The 14,185-nt window shown below is 35.8% G+C and overlaps 1 protein-coding gene across 4 annotated transcripts in view; it reads left to right on the top strand.

Moving 5' to 3' along the window:
* The window catches only part of Rh50 (Rhesus blood group-associated glycoprotein Rh50), a 186,619-nt gene that overhangs the window by 170,112 nt on the left and 2,322 nt on the right, over positions 1-14,185 (top strand). For all 4 annotated transcript variants that reach the window (XM_071584737.1, XM_071584738.1, XM_071584736.1 and 1 more), the window contains 2 exons: positions 3,850-3,983; positions 7,456-7,637. In XM_071584737.1, coding sequence (XP_071440838.1) covers positions 3,850-3,983; positions 7,456-7,637 — 316 coding nt within the window. The remainder of the gene's footprint in view (positions 1-3,849; positions 3,984-7,455; positions 7,638-14,185) is intronic.

Genomic DNA, 14,185 nt, shown 5'->3' on the forward strand with positions numbered 1-14,185 from the left:
AGGTGAAATGGACGGAGAAGAAAACAAATGTGGAAGTACTTGGTATGGTGGGCGAAGAGAGGGGTTTGCTGGGAGAAATCCTACAGAGGCAGGAAAAGTGGATGAAGGGGGTATTGACCGGCAGCGGGATGTTGAAGACCATAATTGAGGGGAGAATGTTAGGCAAAAAAGGAAAGGGTAGAAACAGGATAGGGATGTTGGACGGGATGAAGGGAGGAAGAAAGTACTCAGAGCTGAAGAGGGACCTGATGTAGAGTAGGATGTAGTGTATTGCGAGGGGTCACAAATTATTTAATTAGGAATTATGTCCATCCAAAAACCTACCTTAACCAGTAGATTACCTAATAATAATAGGGGCATCATATCTAACACTAGCTCTCAATCGTACAACTTATTTTTGTAATTTAAAAATGGATATGGCCTGTGGGGATGAACCTGAGAAAATAACATTTGAAATAATATGAGAATAATGCAAACCATAATAGAGGGATAGAAGAACATTTTTAGAAACAGTAAAGCAGATTATCCAGATTAAGAAACAGTGGATTTAGTTTGTTTAAGAGCCTATTAATATGAGAATCTTTATGAAGATGACAATTTAAATTCGTACCAAGAAATTTGACTGACTCAACCTGAGGCAAATATTTGCCTTCTAATGGTAATTTCAACAGTTGGGATGGAGTGTTCTTATGAGCAAATTTTATTACTTGTGATTTATCAATATTAATTTTGAGGAAATTGTTTATGGACCACAAATGAATTTTATGGGTTACAAGAATGCTACTGTAAATGAGTTGCTGAGGTGAGGCTGAGGAAATAAGAATGTTATGGTAATCAGTATGTAAAATAGGATGACTGTCAGGTGCGCTGTTCAATATATTGGGTAGATCATCAATATATATTAGAAAGAGAGTGGGCTCAAGGATGGAACCCTGGGGAATGCCTTGATTGATTATTTTAGGGGGAGAAGTATATATTGCTCCATCTTTATAGATAATAACGTGCTGAACTTTGGCTTGTAAATATGATATCAACCAGTTTTTGTGAGCCTTTTAATGTCAATCCAATGTAATTTTTCAGAGTACATTATGGTTGGCAAGATCAAAGGCTTTGGTGAAATCAAATATTAAAGCCCTGGTATTAAATTTATAATCCAGAGCATTGTGTAGATGATCAATTGCATCATGCATGGCAGATGTGGTGGATATGTTCTTTCTAAAGCTATGTTGAGATGGGGTCAATATGCTGGAGGATTCTAAGTACCTAACCTACTTTTGATGGTAGGATTTTTCAAATATTTTTGAGAATTGATTTGAATAGTGATGGGTCGATAGGAGTTGAGATTCAGAGGACTGCCTTTTTTTGATTAGAGGGATGACATCTGAGGTTTTCAATGCTGAGGGGAGGATGGCCTTGATAAAGGAAGCGTTACTGAGATGCAAAAAAAGGTCCTTAATTAAATCAAACAAATCCTGATGATAAAGTTAGGTATTTCATCCATGCCTGCACTGTACTTTCTGCTATAGCTATTAGCAACAATTTTAAGTTCATTTACAGAACAAGGAATGAGGAGAAATGAGGTGGATAAATTAAAAATATTTGTATAATTTATCTGATTAGTAGGTTGGTCAAGTGAGGGAAGAGTATTAAAATGATTATTGAAATCTTTTGCAGCTATATTTGGGCTAGGTGTATGAAAGGTTGGGAAAGAGATAATTTCTTTGATTCATTAACAATCTTCCAAATTTCCCGAGACTTGTTGGAGTAGTTTAACAATCTGTCATTATCGTATGTCAGTTTAGCAGTATTGAGAAGTGTCTGGTATGACCTTTTGAGAGATTTGTATTGAAGCTCTACATCCTTATTATCAGGTGATTTATATTGGACAAATCGGTCCTTGAGGTTGATATCCTTGAGGTGATTGATAGGCATGAATTTCATCTGTAATACATTGATTTTTTGGATTTCTTTGTGAAATTTTGTGAGAAACTACAGGTAAAGCAACATTAAATTAGTATAAAAACCTTTCATGAAAGAAAGGAAATTTTGTTTCAAAGTCATTGCCAACATGTACGTCAGTCCATGTTTCTGCATTCAGCAGATTAATAAAAGTGGTAATTTTGAGATCAGAATGACATCTAATTTCACGCGTAATGGATCGAGGTTTGGTTTTGATGGAGAAATAAGTCATAACGGGATAATGATCAGATGCATCAGAGAGGATAACTTTGGATTTTACATTGTTGGGATCAAGATTTGAAATTGTGAGATCGAGTAGAGTAGATGAGGAATAGTTAACACGGGTAGCATGATTTGCACGGACATTTAAGTTATATGACCGGAGGAAATTGAGTAAAGTTTTTTGGTAACTGCCGATGCAATGTAAATTACAATTAAAGTCACTGGTCAATATAATGAGTGACTCAGGTTTCCAGGTGAAAATATAATTAAGCAAAATATCGAGATTTTGTGTAAACAATTGAAAGTCACCCAGTGGAGAGTGAAAAACACAAATAGCACATTCAATGTTCGTATAAATAAAAGAACACATAGAACACTCAAAGTTTTTCTCTAACTCTAGGTAGTTGGGTATCATCGGCGGAGTGATCGAAACTAAACCATCATTCAACAGGATCATTGTGCCACCTTTTTCAAAAAGAGAATGACAATAAATATCAGCTATGGTATAGCTATGAACACACAGATAGGTGACATCAACAGAAGTGAGCCAATGCTCGCACAAACAAAGAACGTTAGGTATTAAGTTATCCAATAGAACTTACAATTCAATGCAATTACAATTGTGCAGCAAAACAAACCCATGCTCAATTTTATTCCCAATGCTGATGTACATAGGCACTGCGCAAGAGGGTGTAATGACCTCAGGATAAGTCCTCACAGCCCGGCCATGTTTGCCAAGAACTCTTTTTATGCTAATGTCAAATTGCTGAAAGCGTCACCTAGAAAATTATGGGAAATAGTAAATTTGCCATTTAATCTAAACTTATCAGTTCCTGTGCGAACATCAAGTCAATGCCATGGATGAATTCATGTCTCTCTCTGTTTAATAAATAATTTTATTCTTATGCACGAGTTTCTAATCGCTTTACTCACTATCCATATGTATGTTCTTAGGTTAGCATTAAATTTACAGAAAATGGAAAGGCAGGTTCACATGATGATAAAGTTACCAGAAGATTAAAGTAAGCAAGAGGCCAACCACAGGTGGTATGTCTGTAAATAATCACTCCCAGTAAAATGCAGGACAGTGAAATACAAGATACAACATAAAAACTGGCCCAACACCTACATATGGAGAACTTCACTGCAAGTAGTGGTTTTCTGTGGTAGTTAGGCAGAGGCACAATGCAGTGGAACCTCATACAGCAAACATTCTTTGTTCATGACTCGTTCTCTTAAAGAAAATCACTTCATTAGCAAAACAATTTTACCAATATAAATTAATGTAAAATATGGTTGCGCTCCATGCTGAAAAATCATGTGCATGGTTTATTCAAAGAAAATTATACATTGTTTAGAATCATGGATTATGTTCATCTTTTCTTCTATCATGGAATGAACCTACCTGGAATGCAAAGTCGATTTGTAAAAACAAAAAAACAACATAATTAGTTTATTACTTATGATAGATTCCAATTTTTTTTGCTAGAAAACTGTCTGGGCATTATGTTTATGGTAGAGTAACTAATATCTGCCATACCAGTCCATAAAATTTGAGTGGTATATTTTTATTTTGTTAGACTATTGAATTTCATTTTGATTGCCTCTAAATTGTCTCCTTTGTAGCACTGTGCTAATGACTTATTATTGCAATCATAATTATTTCAGCCTTTCCTGCTGTCTAAAATAAACCTCCATGATACTTGTGGTGTACATAACCTTCATGGAATGCCAGGAGTTATGGCTGGTATTGTTGGAGCCATAATGGCTGGAATCGCTACAGAAACTGACTACAATTACAGGTAAGCTGTGTCTTTTGCAAGTTAACATTTTTGTCAAACCAATTTTTTCCTATTGATATAATTTATGTTCTAAATTCCATTCCCTGGTGTAGGAAATATTTTGACAAAATGGACTAGAATAGCATATATGTATGCCCCAAAAGAAATTGGAATTTACTACAGTAGCAGGAGATTAATTAGGGTACGTGCTCTTATGTGGAGAACAGGCAGTAGTGATTCGATTTGGGGAAAGCAGGGAAAAGTGGGAAATAAAGAAAGAAGTAAAACAGTTACTCATTTTCAACCTTGCCATTAATGTGTACATTGAAAAGTCAATTCATGAGATCAAGGACAAAATGTTGTTGAAAAGAGTTGATGTTCAAATATTCAAAGAAATTATATTTTGCTTAGATTAACTTTTAAGTTAATAAATGTTTATATTAGTGCTCTGTATTAAGAAAAAAGGGGCATTCATGGGAAAATTTTGGCCTGCTACTTAGAGATCTGTGAAATTCCTAAATACACTTAAAATTGTTTAATCAGAAGGGCAAAATTTTTGGAATGAACTGAGAAAAAAATCAAGGCTTTTAAGTTTTTCTTGAGTGACGAATATGTATTCTGGCATTGTCTCCACCAACCTGGGAAATTGATTCATATTAGGAAAATGTTAATTTTACAGAGAGCTTCTCTGTAAAAAGCATTAAATAAATCTCCTAACTCTATTACAGTTAAATCTGTTTTCATGTTCGTAAGGGTACATGAAACAGTCAAAAAATCTTTCACAATCATCATTTAGATACTGTCATCCAAATTGATTTTAAGTCTTCGAAAACAGAGATTGCATGTTTCTCCTTAATTAAACGCAACACTTGAATGGTGCATTTATTTGCAAATATTGATTGGCTATAAGATTGGAACCATTGATAGGATTGAGCCATCAATATTGGCTAGAGGATTGACACCTTACTAATTCATAGCCAATAGTTCACACCCTCTTCATTTCAGTACATTCATTTTCAATTACCTGTGGTTTTAAATCTCTATATTGATGCATGCATCCTCTATGGTAGACACTCAGCACTTCAGAATGTTGTCATCACAAAATTTCTGTGCTTTAATGTTTTTCTTATACTCAAAATAACTGTTAGAGAGATTCAAAACACTTCTTCTCTATATCATCAAGTAGAAATTTGTTCATTTTGGTCAGAATGTAGCCTAATGCATACGTTAGCAGCCCTGTTGTCTCCCCCTTGTGGAAGCGCTGTAATTTTCGCGACTGCCCGTCAACTGCTGTGGGAGATAATCCACTGGTTGTTTACGGCTGAAATACATTGTGCTATATCTTCAGCGTTCCAGCTAGAGAATCATGGAGTATCCTGGAAACATTCGACCCCCTAACCTGGGAAGCTAAGAGCCTGATATCCTCTGGCAATGAGTCAGACTTTCCAAATCAGGGAGATGTTGTTTACTGTGTAAATGGACCTGAGTGCTGTGTCAGCTTTCTGGGTATCCCATTTGTGGGTTGTAAACACAACGAAAGTTAGTCTTTCTATGCATCTTAGCTGTTTAGGCCAAATATAGTTTGGCCTGTACTTTAATTACTAAGTTGCTTATCATAGGAAATTATCAAATTAGAGGCTACTGCATCTCATGAGACAATTTTTTCACATCAAGTCATTCATCAAGTTTTTATCTCTGTTGATATATCAATTGGTGTGTGCCTTGTGGCATCATCAGGTACCTGACAATGCCACAAATTGGTGAAACACATTGTACTGTGAAATAAAGTCTGTGGAAAATTACAAACTGATAATATGGACATCAAACAATTCCATAAAGTGAAGCCTTAAAGTGTAAAGTCATTTGCGCTGATTTTTTTGTATGCTACAAAGTTTCATTTTTCTAATATATGCAAAATTTGGAATTTCTCGCTTTATTTCTATTTTGCTTTTTGGTTCATAAAATAGAAATCATAGGTTTCATATTTTTCCAAGTAAAATACTTCAAGAGCCATTTTTGAAGGAAAGAATTTTTTTTCAGAATGTCCCTCTGAACTAGGGCATCAGATATGGATTTATGTTTTCAGAGCACTGGACGGACAACTTGTGCATTCTGTAATATTTTTATGTACAAAACTAATAAAATATTTATTAAGTCACTTGATGCTTTCTGTGGTTTGTTTATTATGCCTTCCCATGTATGGATGATGCCTTTTGTCATTGAATTGTTTTTTAATGTATTGCATCAAGATAAGGTGCCAGTCATCATGATGTGGTTTTTGCTTGCTGCTTTTGCTTATTCTTTCCTCCTACCATGAGGTAAAATAGTAAAAATTTTCAGGTTCTGTATTGCAAGAGTCAAATCCTTGATTGTTGATGTTCTCCAAGTGTATAGGTAGATATGATTTTTGCCCAACCTATTCTCTGTCAATAGTTAGCTGAAAAAGTGCCACAAAGTATAGTAAACATCATTCCACAAAAAATAATATGCATTTCATGGCTCTCGCAGGAGAATTTGGGGCGACATCTTTGATGGGCGTACTTACAGATGAAAAATCCAATTTTATTGATTTTTAATTATAGCTTAAATGGATACATCTATTGGTCAGAAAAGCTTGTGGTAATGTGGTAAGTACCACTGCTGAATTTGAAGTGGTATCACACTGCCTTCATTCTCATGAAGTAGTGGCTCCTTTTCAGAAAGGAAGGAGAAGGTTAAAGATTCTCTCTTTCTCATGAGGGAGAATAGGTGGCATGTGAAAATCACTCTTCAGCGTAGGTGAGCTAGTGCCTGTTTCTCTGTGCTGCCTTAAATTTCCCAGGAACAAAGTAACAGATAGGTTAATTCTTAGGGTTCCAAGAATTGGCCAGATTTAAACCTGGGTCCTCCTCCCCTCGCCACTGTGCCTACCCCCAATTGACTGAGGATGAGGTTAGGTCCCTACCCTCTTGTGTAGAAGCAACCTTTAGGTTGACTATTGTGGTGTTTTATTCATTTCCTGCATGACAAGAATAAACTTATATACTACCAAATTGAGACATGACTTCAAAGATGATCTATATGTAGTTAATTACTTAAATATTGGAAAAATTAGAAAAATGTAATTTTTGTATAGAAAGGCAAGTAAGAGGACAAGATTTGGACCCTCCTGACAATTTCATGAGAAATATGCATCACTGACTTCCGGAAGGAATGTTAGGAATCTATTAGAGTTAAAGTTGTGGCCTCCTTAACTATGGACCAGTAACTTATTAATTGAATTTAGTAGAGGTACAGTGAAATTTACAGAAGTTGGATTGTAGTATCTGGACAAGATTGTGGGATGACAAATTTCTCATAATTATGTATGTATCGCTGTATTTAAGTGCCAATTTCTTATTCTCATGGCCATAATGTGGTGTCTTATGTAATTTGGATGTATACTGATTATTATGTCGATGTAGTCTGCTGAATATAATATTGCAAACTAGTGATAATATATTTTCTTTGTTAGTTTATATTTGCAGTTCCCAGCTCGTGCTCCTCTTGCAAATTCTACTGAGTATGCAGACATCTTCCGTGAACTGAATGCAGTGCAAGCAGGAGACAACCGGAGTGCTCAAGCTCAAGCAGGGTATCAGCTATTAGCATTGGCATGCACCATGGTCATTGCTATTATGGGTGGCTTGATAATGGGTATGTACATTTTTACTCACCTGACCATCTTTAACACAACTTTCAATCCTTTTACTAATAACTCAACAGAAAATAATGAAAAGAAATTCTCTAATTGCAATCTGTTTGCATTTCATATGTTTCCTTTAGACTATATTATGGTGCGGTGGAACCTCATAAAACAAGCTTAATATTTTCTGCCTTCTTTCTCGTAAAGTGAAACATTCTTTCAGTGAAACAACATTTTGCAAAAAAAATTAATGTGAAATGTAATGATGCCTTAAAAAAATAAATTATGTGCAAGGTTTATTCAAAGAAAATTAAGAATACATTGTTAAGGACCGTGGATCACCTTCATGTTTCCTTCTATTGTGGAATGGAGCAACTGGGAGTGCAAATGTGATTTGTAAAAGCAAAAAAGAATTTAAGTAATTTGTTCATTATTTGTGACACATTGCTAATTTCTTTTTCCTGCAAAGTTGTCTAGAGACCTTTGTTTTGGCCCACGCTTCAAAATTTGTTAAAAATTAGACTCAGAATAATCATTAAATAAATTTAAGGTACGCATCGTCACTGCCTTGTTAGGGAGATGCCTTGTATGCATGGTACAATGAATAAGTTTCCCATGACATCCCTGTCACATTTATCCTTCTGTTTTGGACTTAGCACTTCTTGAAGGCTCGTACAGTTTCTGAATGGTAAAAAAGCGGGGGTTTGATTTTCAAATCCCCGCTCGTATTATTGCAAATTAGCAGCATTAGATAGCCTCTCATTGCCTTGTGTTCGGGCAAAGCATTCTCTTCTACTGTTATGTGCATAAATATAGATTCGCTTCGGCATCTTTCCGAAGAGAACCATCTCGTCACAATTAAAAGCATGTTGTGGCAGTTAACCTGCAGAACATGCCAGCTCTTTGAAGTCACCGATGAAGTTCTCTGCTGCCTTTGACTCTGAGCTTGCTGCTTCACCATGCCTCAAATTGCCATGGATGACAGTTCTTCTTTTAAATTTCTCGATCCTTACAAGAGTCCCCTTAAATACTTACTCCAAAAGAAAGTCCAGACATAGCCTTCTGTGGCTTTTGCTCCTCCACAATATTTAAGAAACACTCCCATGGAAAGTGTCTTTCATCATCAGGAGCCGGCATAGGAGCTGATCTCATCAATGTATAGGTCTACCACTGATACAATTCTGGAGTCAAACTAATGAAACTTGTACCAGATAATACATTTAATATCAAGCTAACAATTTAGCATAACTATGTCAAAAAATGAGAATAAATTTAAGAAAAATATCCATTCTATAATTAGATCAGAAACTTTTCAGACTACCCTCGTACATGTTTCATTTTCTTTACTCTCTTCCCTGTTTTATCCTCTTGAATCTTATGTTGCACTTCATTAATACTAATTATTATGATCTGAGTGAATATTTACCACTGAGAAACTGTGCAAAAGGATAATGCTGTTCCTAAACCCGCACCTAACCAAAATATAGTCTAACTATACTATGATACCCCTCTGAAATCCCAGGTCGTGGGCTATGTAAACCAGGTATTTATTATAATTAAATCCTGTCTCCTGGGTTTAATCATAATGATCTCAATTGCTTTTTCCCTGCACTCATTTCATGTTCCTAAACTGTGGTGCCCTACCTCACTCCCATTTCAGCCTTTGCCAACTCCATATTCCAACCACCCTAACTATTAAAAGTTTCCTCCCAGGGCCACCCTCAATTACTTTCTCAAGTGGTCAAATAAAATATTTCTTCCCACCCACGGTTACTTGTTGGTATGTGTTTCTCCTACCTAGTATTTTTACTTTCTCCTAGGAAGTATTTTTGTTCAATAATACTGTCATCCCTTGCTGGATCTCTTACCTTTTAGTGCATATTACTCTATAATTGTCACTCCAATAATTCCCTCTGTATTTTCATCTCACCTCAAACAGCACTAAAATATCTGCATTTCTTCACCCAGTGTTCTGTCTTATATTTTATAATTTCCCTTCCCTCAGCATGGTTCTAAAATTCCAAGTCCCATTAAAACTGGTTCTCTTATGTGTCTTATTTCTGCTGCTGCTGTTAGTTTCATCTTTCAAGGATTTTGTGAGTTGACGACTGCAGAGGCCTTGCCTCGTCCACTATCAGGCACAACACATGACCCAGTGGACCAATTCCAATAGTTTCCAGGGCTCATTTTCAGATCTCGGTCCATCTTTGGTGCATGGGATAATTAATTGAGGTGGTTTCCTTTTGCCTTCTTCACAAATGGTTCTAATGTGGCACCATCACTAGCGTGACAAATAATCATAGGAATCAACTCTAACGTTGGTTTGATATGTGAGGATATTGGTTACCTAGTGATAGTCCAACTGCATGTGAAATTCAGAAATTATGTTAGGGGGGCTGTTCTTATCCATGTGCCACCTGTGGTTTCCCATGAAATTCTGGTGCCTGGATAATCACTTGGCTTGGATTAAGCTGAGGGTGCTCAGAGGTGTCCCCAGGAGTTGAACCCTGGCTCTCTGGTCAGCAATTCAGTGCTCTACCACTGGACTATCGTGTCTCAATAATACTTTATTCCAGAAAAATATTTTTTGTTACCCTTATGTCTTTAGTTCCAACTTTATCTTCAGGAATTCTGATAAAACTATTTTGGTGTATCATTAGTTACCCCAAGGGATGACCTACAACTTGTATGAGCATTACTCCAATGTTGTGTGTGTAACTGTAGTCCTGTGCTGCTGCACAGGCAAACCAGCAGATCCATAATGATCCATATTAATCTCATTATGGCAAAATAATATAAGTATTTTTTCAAGCATATTTTAGCTAAATTCCTGATGATTTTTACCTTCAATTTTTTTCTTCTGCGTAGGACTGTTAATTAGTCATCCGTGTTTGGGTGCTCCCCAAGAATCAAAGTTTCTCTACAGAGATGAAGTATTTTGGTTGGTGCCTTTGCCCTCAAATGATGCAATCGAAGGCAGTGCTCCAACAGAAAACAATGCCATTAGTGCTCCTCCTCTCTTCCGAAGAGCTGTCTCTGACATCTCCTCAACTCTGGCATCTTGAAAGCCCCTGAATGGTATTCCACTACATTTTATGAATTACTGCTTTTACAGCACCCTGGCACATCAACACATATTACTTCGTTTGATTTCTCTGCACTACTCTTAATATGGAAATTATCGATTAATTTTTTCATGTGTGTTAAGTATCAGCATGTAATTTTAGTATATTCTCTTTTGTTTCTTTTGAAGCAAAGAAAAAGTATCCTCAATTAAGTGAAATCCTCTCAGGTCTTCCATCGGGCTAATGTCTCCATTGCTGCCAATGTTTTGAAACCAAATTTGTCATCGTCCTCGGAGCTTCTGAATCCTTGGGGTTCCTGAGGACAATGACAAGTCAGTTCTCGCAGCATCAGCAGCAGTGGAGACACTAACTTGGTGGAAGACCTGAGAGGATTTTACTCAATAGATTTTCCAGGAAAGCACAAGATCTTTCATTATCCTGAATTGATTTGAGTAGAGTGCTTTAAACACCATCTAAGCACTATAGTGCTACAATTTCAAAGTGTAAAAATCATTCACCTTTAGAATTTAACCACCAAGCACTTCAATAAGCATCACTATTTGAGCCCAAGCATCCCTGTAAATGGCCAAAATTTTGGCAAGAGCTATCTGATTTCTTCCTGGTTACAAGATCTCATCCCTAATGGAGAAAACCTCTCCATTTTCCCATTCTATGTATTTCTGTGCATATTATGTACGATGAAGATTAGATATTTACATTACAGAAAAATTATGCATTTCATCATTCCTAACGAGTAAAAAGAGACGTTTCAGGCGTGATATGGTGGAATATCATAATAAATTTAAAATTGGCAATTTTACAAAAAATAAAATATATTAACGGGACTGGTTTCAATGTAACTACATCTTTGTCAGGTAAATGACGATAATGTTGTTACATTGAAACCGGTCGCATTAACAAATTTTTGTGTTTGGAAAATTACCAACTTTTAATTTTTTAATTCCTAAGGAGGATTCTTTTGTACTGTCAGTTTTGCATGGATGCTTTCAGTATTTTTATTGTATGATTTTTTATTGCCAAATTAGCACAATATCGTGTCTACTTGGTAACATTCAATGTGTGAGGTTTTTGACAGTGATGCAGTTTATTTACATTACTCCCTCCAAGTCATTGTAATTCTCTTCCCTACTATGAAACATCACAGGTTCACTTTTTGCCCTATGCAAGGGATTAAAATAAATGGGACAAAGAAGTAATGACACTAACATAATACTCTGGGTATTCTGGTGTACTGTGGATGATGTTGGAGTATATGAAGATGATGACATGATTTCCTGTGTAATTTTGAAATCATCAGGAGATATGGCTCCAGGTGATTTCAAAAGGTCCATGGTCCACACTCTTGACTAGGCCAGGATGTGCAGCTCCCTTCTTCTAAATTAATATTGGAAATTAGCAGTTCTCAGTGATCAATATGGGGTTGGACTGTGGAGGTAAAGGGGGGCAACTGCCTTTCCTTTTCCTCTCTCCCTTTGTCTATACTACCAATGTAACATTAAGTCCATGACAGGATGTATGGCTAATATGTTGACTGGAGTTAGTTCTTAAAAGTTTAGAAAACTAGCTAGGATTTCAACCTGTGAGTGTGATGCTTTAAGATATCTCAAAAGAAGTAATTTGGTTAAGAGTGTACATTAGTGAATTATTATTAGGTAGTACACAGGTTTAGGTAGGTTTTGGATGGACACCACTACCAAATAAATATCCTGTCTCTCCTAACAAAACACAACCCAACATCTTACTGTACAACAAGCCCCTCTTCATATCTGCGTACTTCCTTCATCCCGTCCTACATCCTTTTCCTATTCCTGCCCCTTCCTCATTTTCCTATTATTCTCCCCTATATTAAACTCTTCAACATCCCACTGACGATCAATACATCCTTCATCCATTTTCCCTACCTCCTTATGATTTCTTTCCACAAAGTCCTCTCCTCTCCCACCATACCTAGCGCTTCCTCATTTGGTTTTCTTTTGGTCCATTTCACCTTCTCAATTGAGTTTTGAAATTCAATTGTCATTGTTTAGGTAAACGTAATGGCAGAAAATAAAAAGATAGAGCATGCAATAAATGCTTTAGGGTTTGACAGCATAAAATACATGAATAAGTCTAAAATGAGAAAATTGTTATCAGGTATACATCTACTAGTTAAAACTGTCTCTGTCATGTTACACAAGGCAATAGCTGATCCTGAAATCAAGTATTTTAATTCCATATGGGATCGGAAAAGGTTGACTTTATTGAAGAAATGAGTCAATTTTATTTCTGTACTGTATTTAGGTTATGCATTTAGAAATGAAATCCAAGTTTTATGTCCTTTTTCTATGGGAAGGGGTAAGTAAATGTGTATGTATTGTGCTGGTCATTTTGTGCTTGGGATATATTCAGTTAGCTTCTCTATAACATGATGGGGTAATCTCATACTAGTTTGTTGCCATTAAAAAGGTGTTAGTTCTTTGAGCCCGTCCCTTAAAAATCAAGGAAGGTCAGACCATTTTTCTTTGCCTAGTGCTTGATCCAATGTTAGTTCTCATTCTAGTCTTAAGGTCCGGGTCAAGAATAACTAAAAATGTTGCCAATTATTTAAAATAGAGAATTTGCATTGAAGCTGACAATATAAGGCTGGGTTGAATCACCACGTTTCCAATTATAGTCTATAGCAAATTTTTATTGGCATCCACTGTGAAAAATATTATAAATAATAAGTGTACTTCAAGGCTTTGACTCATGTATATGAATAATGATGGAGAAAATAGGTGGAGATAAGGATGACTGAAAAATTTTTAGCTTGGTAAGAATAGGGTAAAGAATCTCTATAGTCATCCTCTGCACTCTCAACAAGTTAGCAAGGGAAGTCTGTAGAAGGCAGGAAAAATATGTGTAAAAGACGTTAAGAAGTATCGGCATTTTAGAGGCATTGATAAAATGTTGAGTAAGTTGACAGTGTTGAGTAAGACACTGTAATTTTAGATGGCATGAATTATGGTAAAAAAAGGAAAGTACAATCTTGATTTTACATTGTTAAAATTTGTTTAAAGCTTATTTTTACATGTTGGTTTTTGTAGTTAATTTATAATGCACTCTTATAGGCTTATTTACAATTATATTAATCTTATCGATTGATTTTACAAAACACTATTTTGATCCCCAATAAAATATTCCTTCACTTTTACAATCCAATGCAATTCCATACAGCTGTATCATTACTATGAGCACATCCATTCAGTTCTAATTCATGACCAAAAGAATTTACCTCGCATTCAAGATACTCCCTTAAATTATATTTTCTGTGGCTGCTTGTTTTACCATTCAGTTTTTTACTTCATTGTCTATATTCAGAACCCTGCTCAAGTTAGCTCTATTTTGTTTCAGAAATAAATGTTATTTTTTAATGAAAGCAGTTTCTTTTTAAATACTATTCAGAAGAAAGAAGTAATCCAGGGGCAGTAGATTTTTTACTTTGATGTGTGCGT

Source organism: Hetaerina americana, unplaced genomic scaffold (genome assembly GCF_022747635.1).
Source record: "Hetaerina americana unplaced genomic scaffold, ioHetAmer1.1.p SCAF_2, whole genome shotgun sequence".
Lineage (NCBI taxonomy): Eukaryota > Metazoa > Arthropoda > Insecta > Odonata > Calopterygidae > Hetaerina > Hetaerina americana.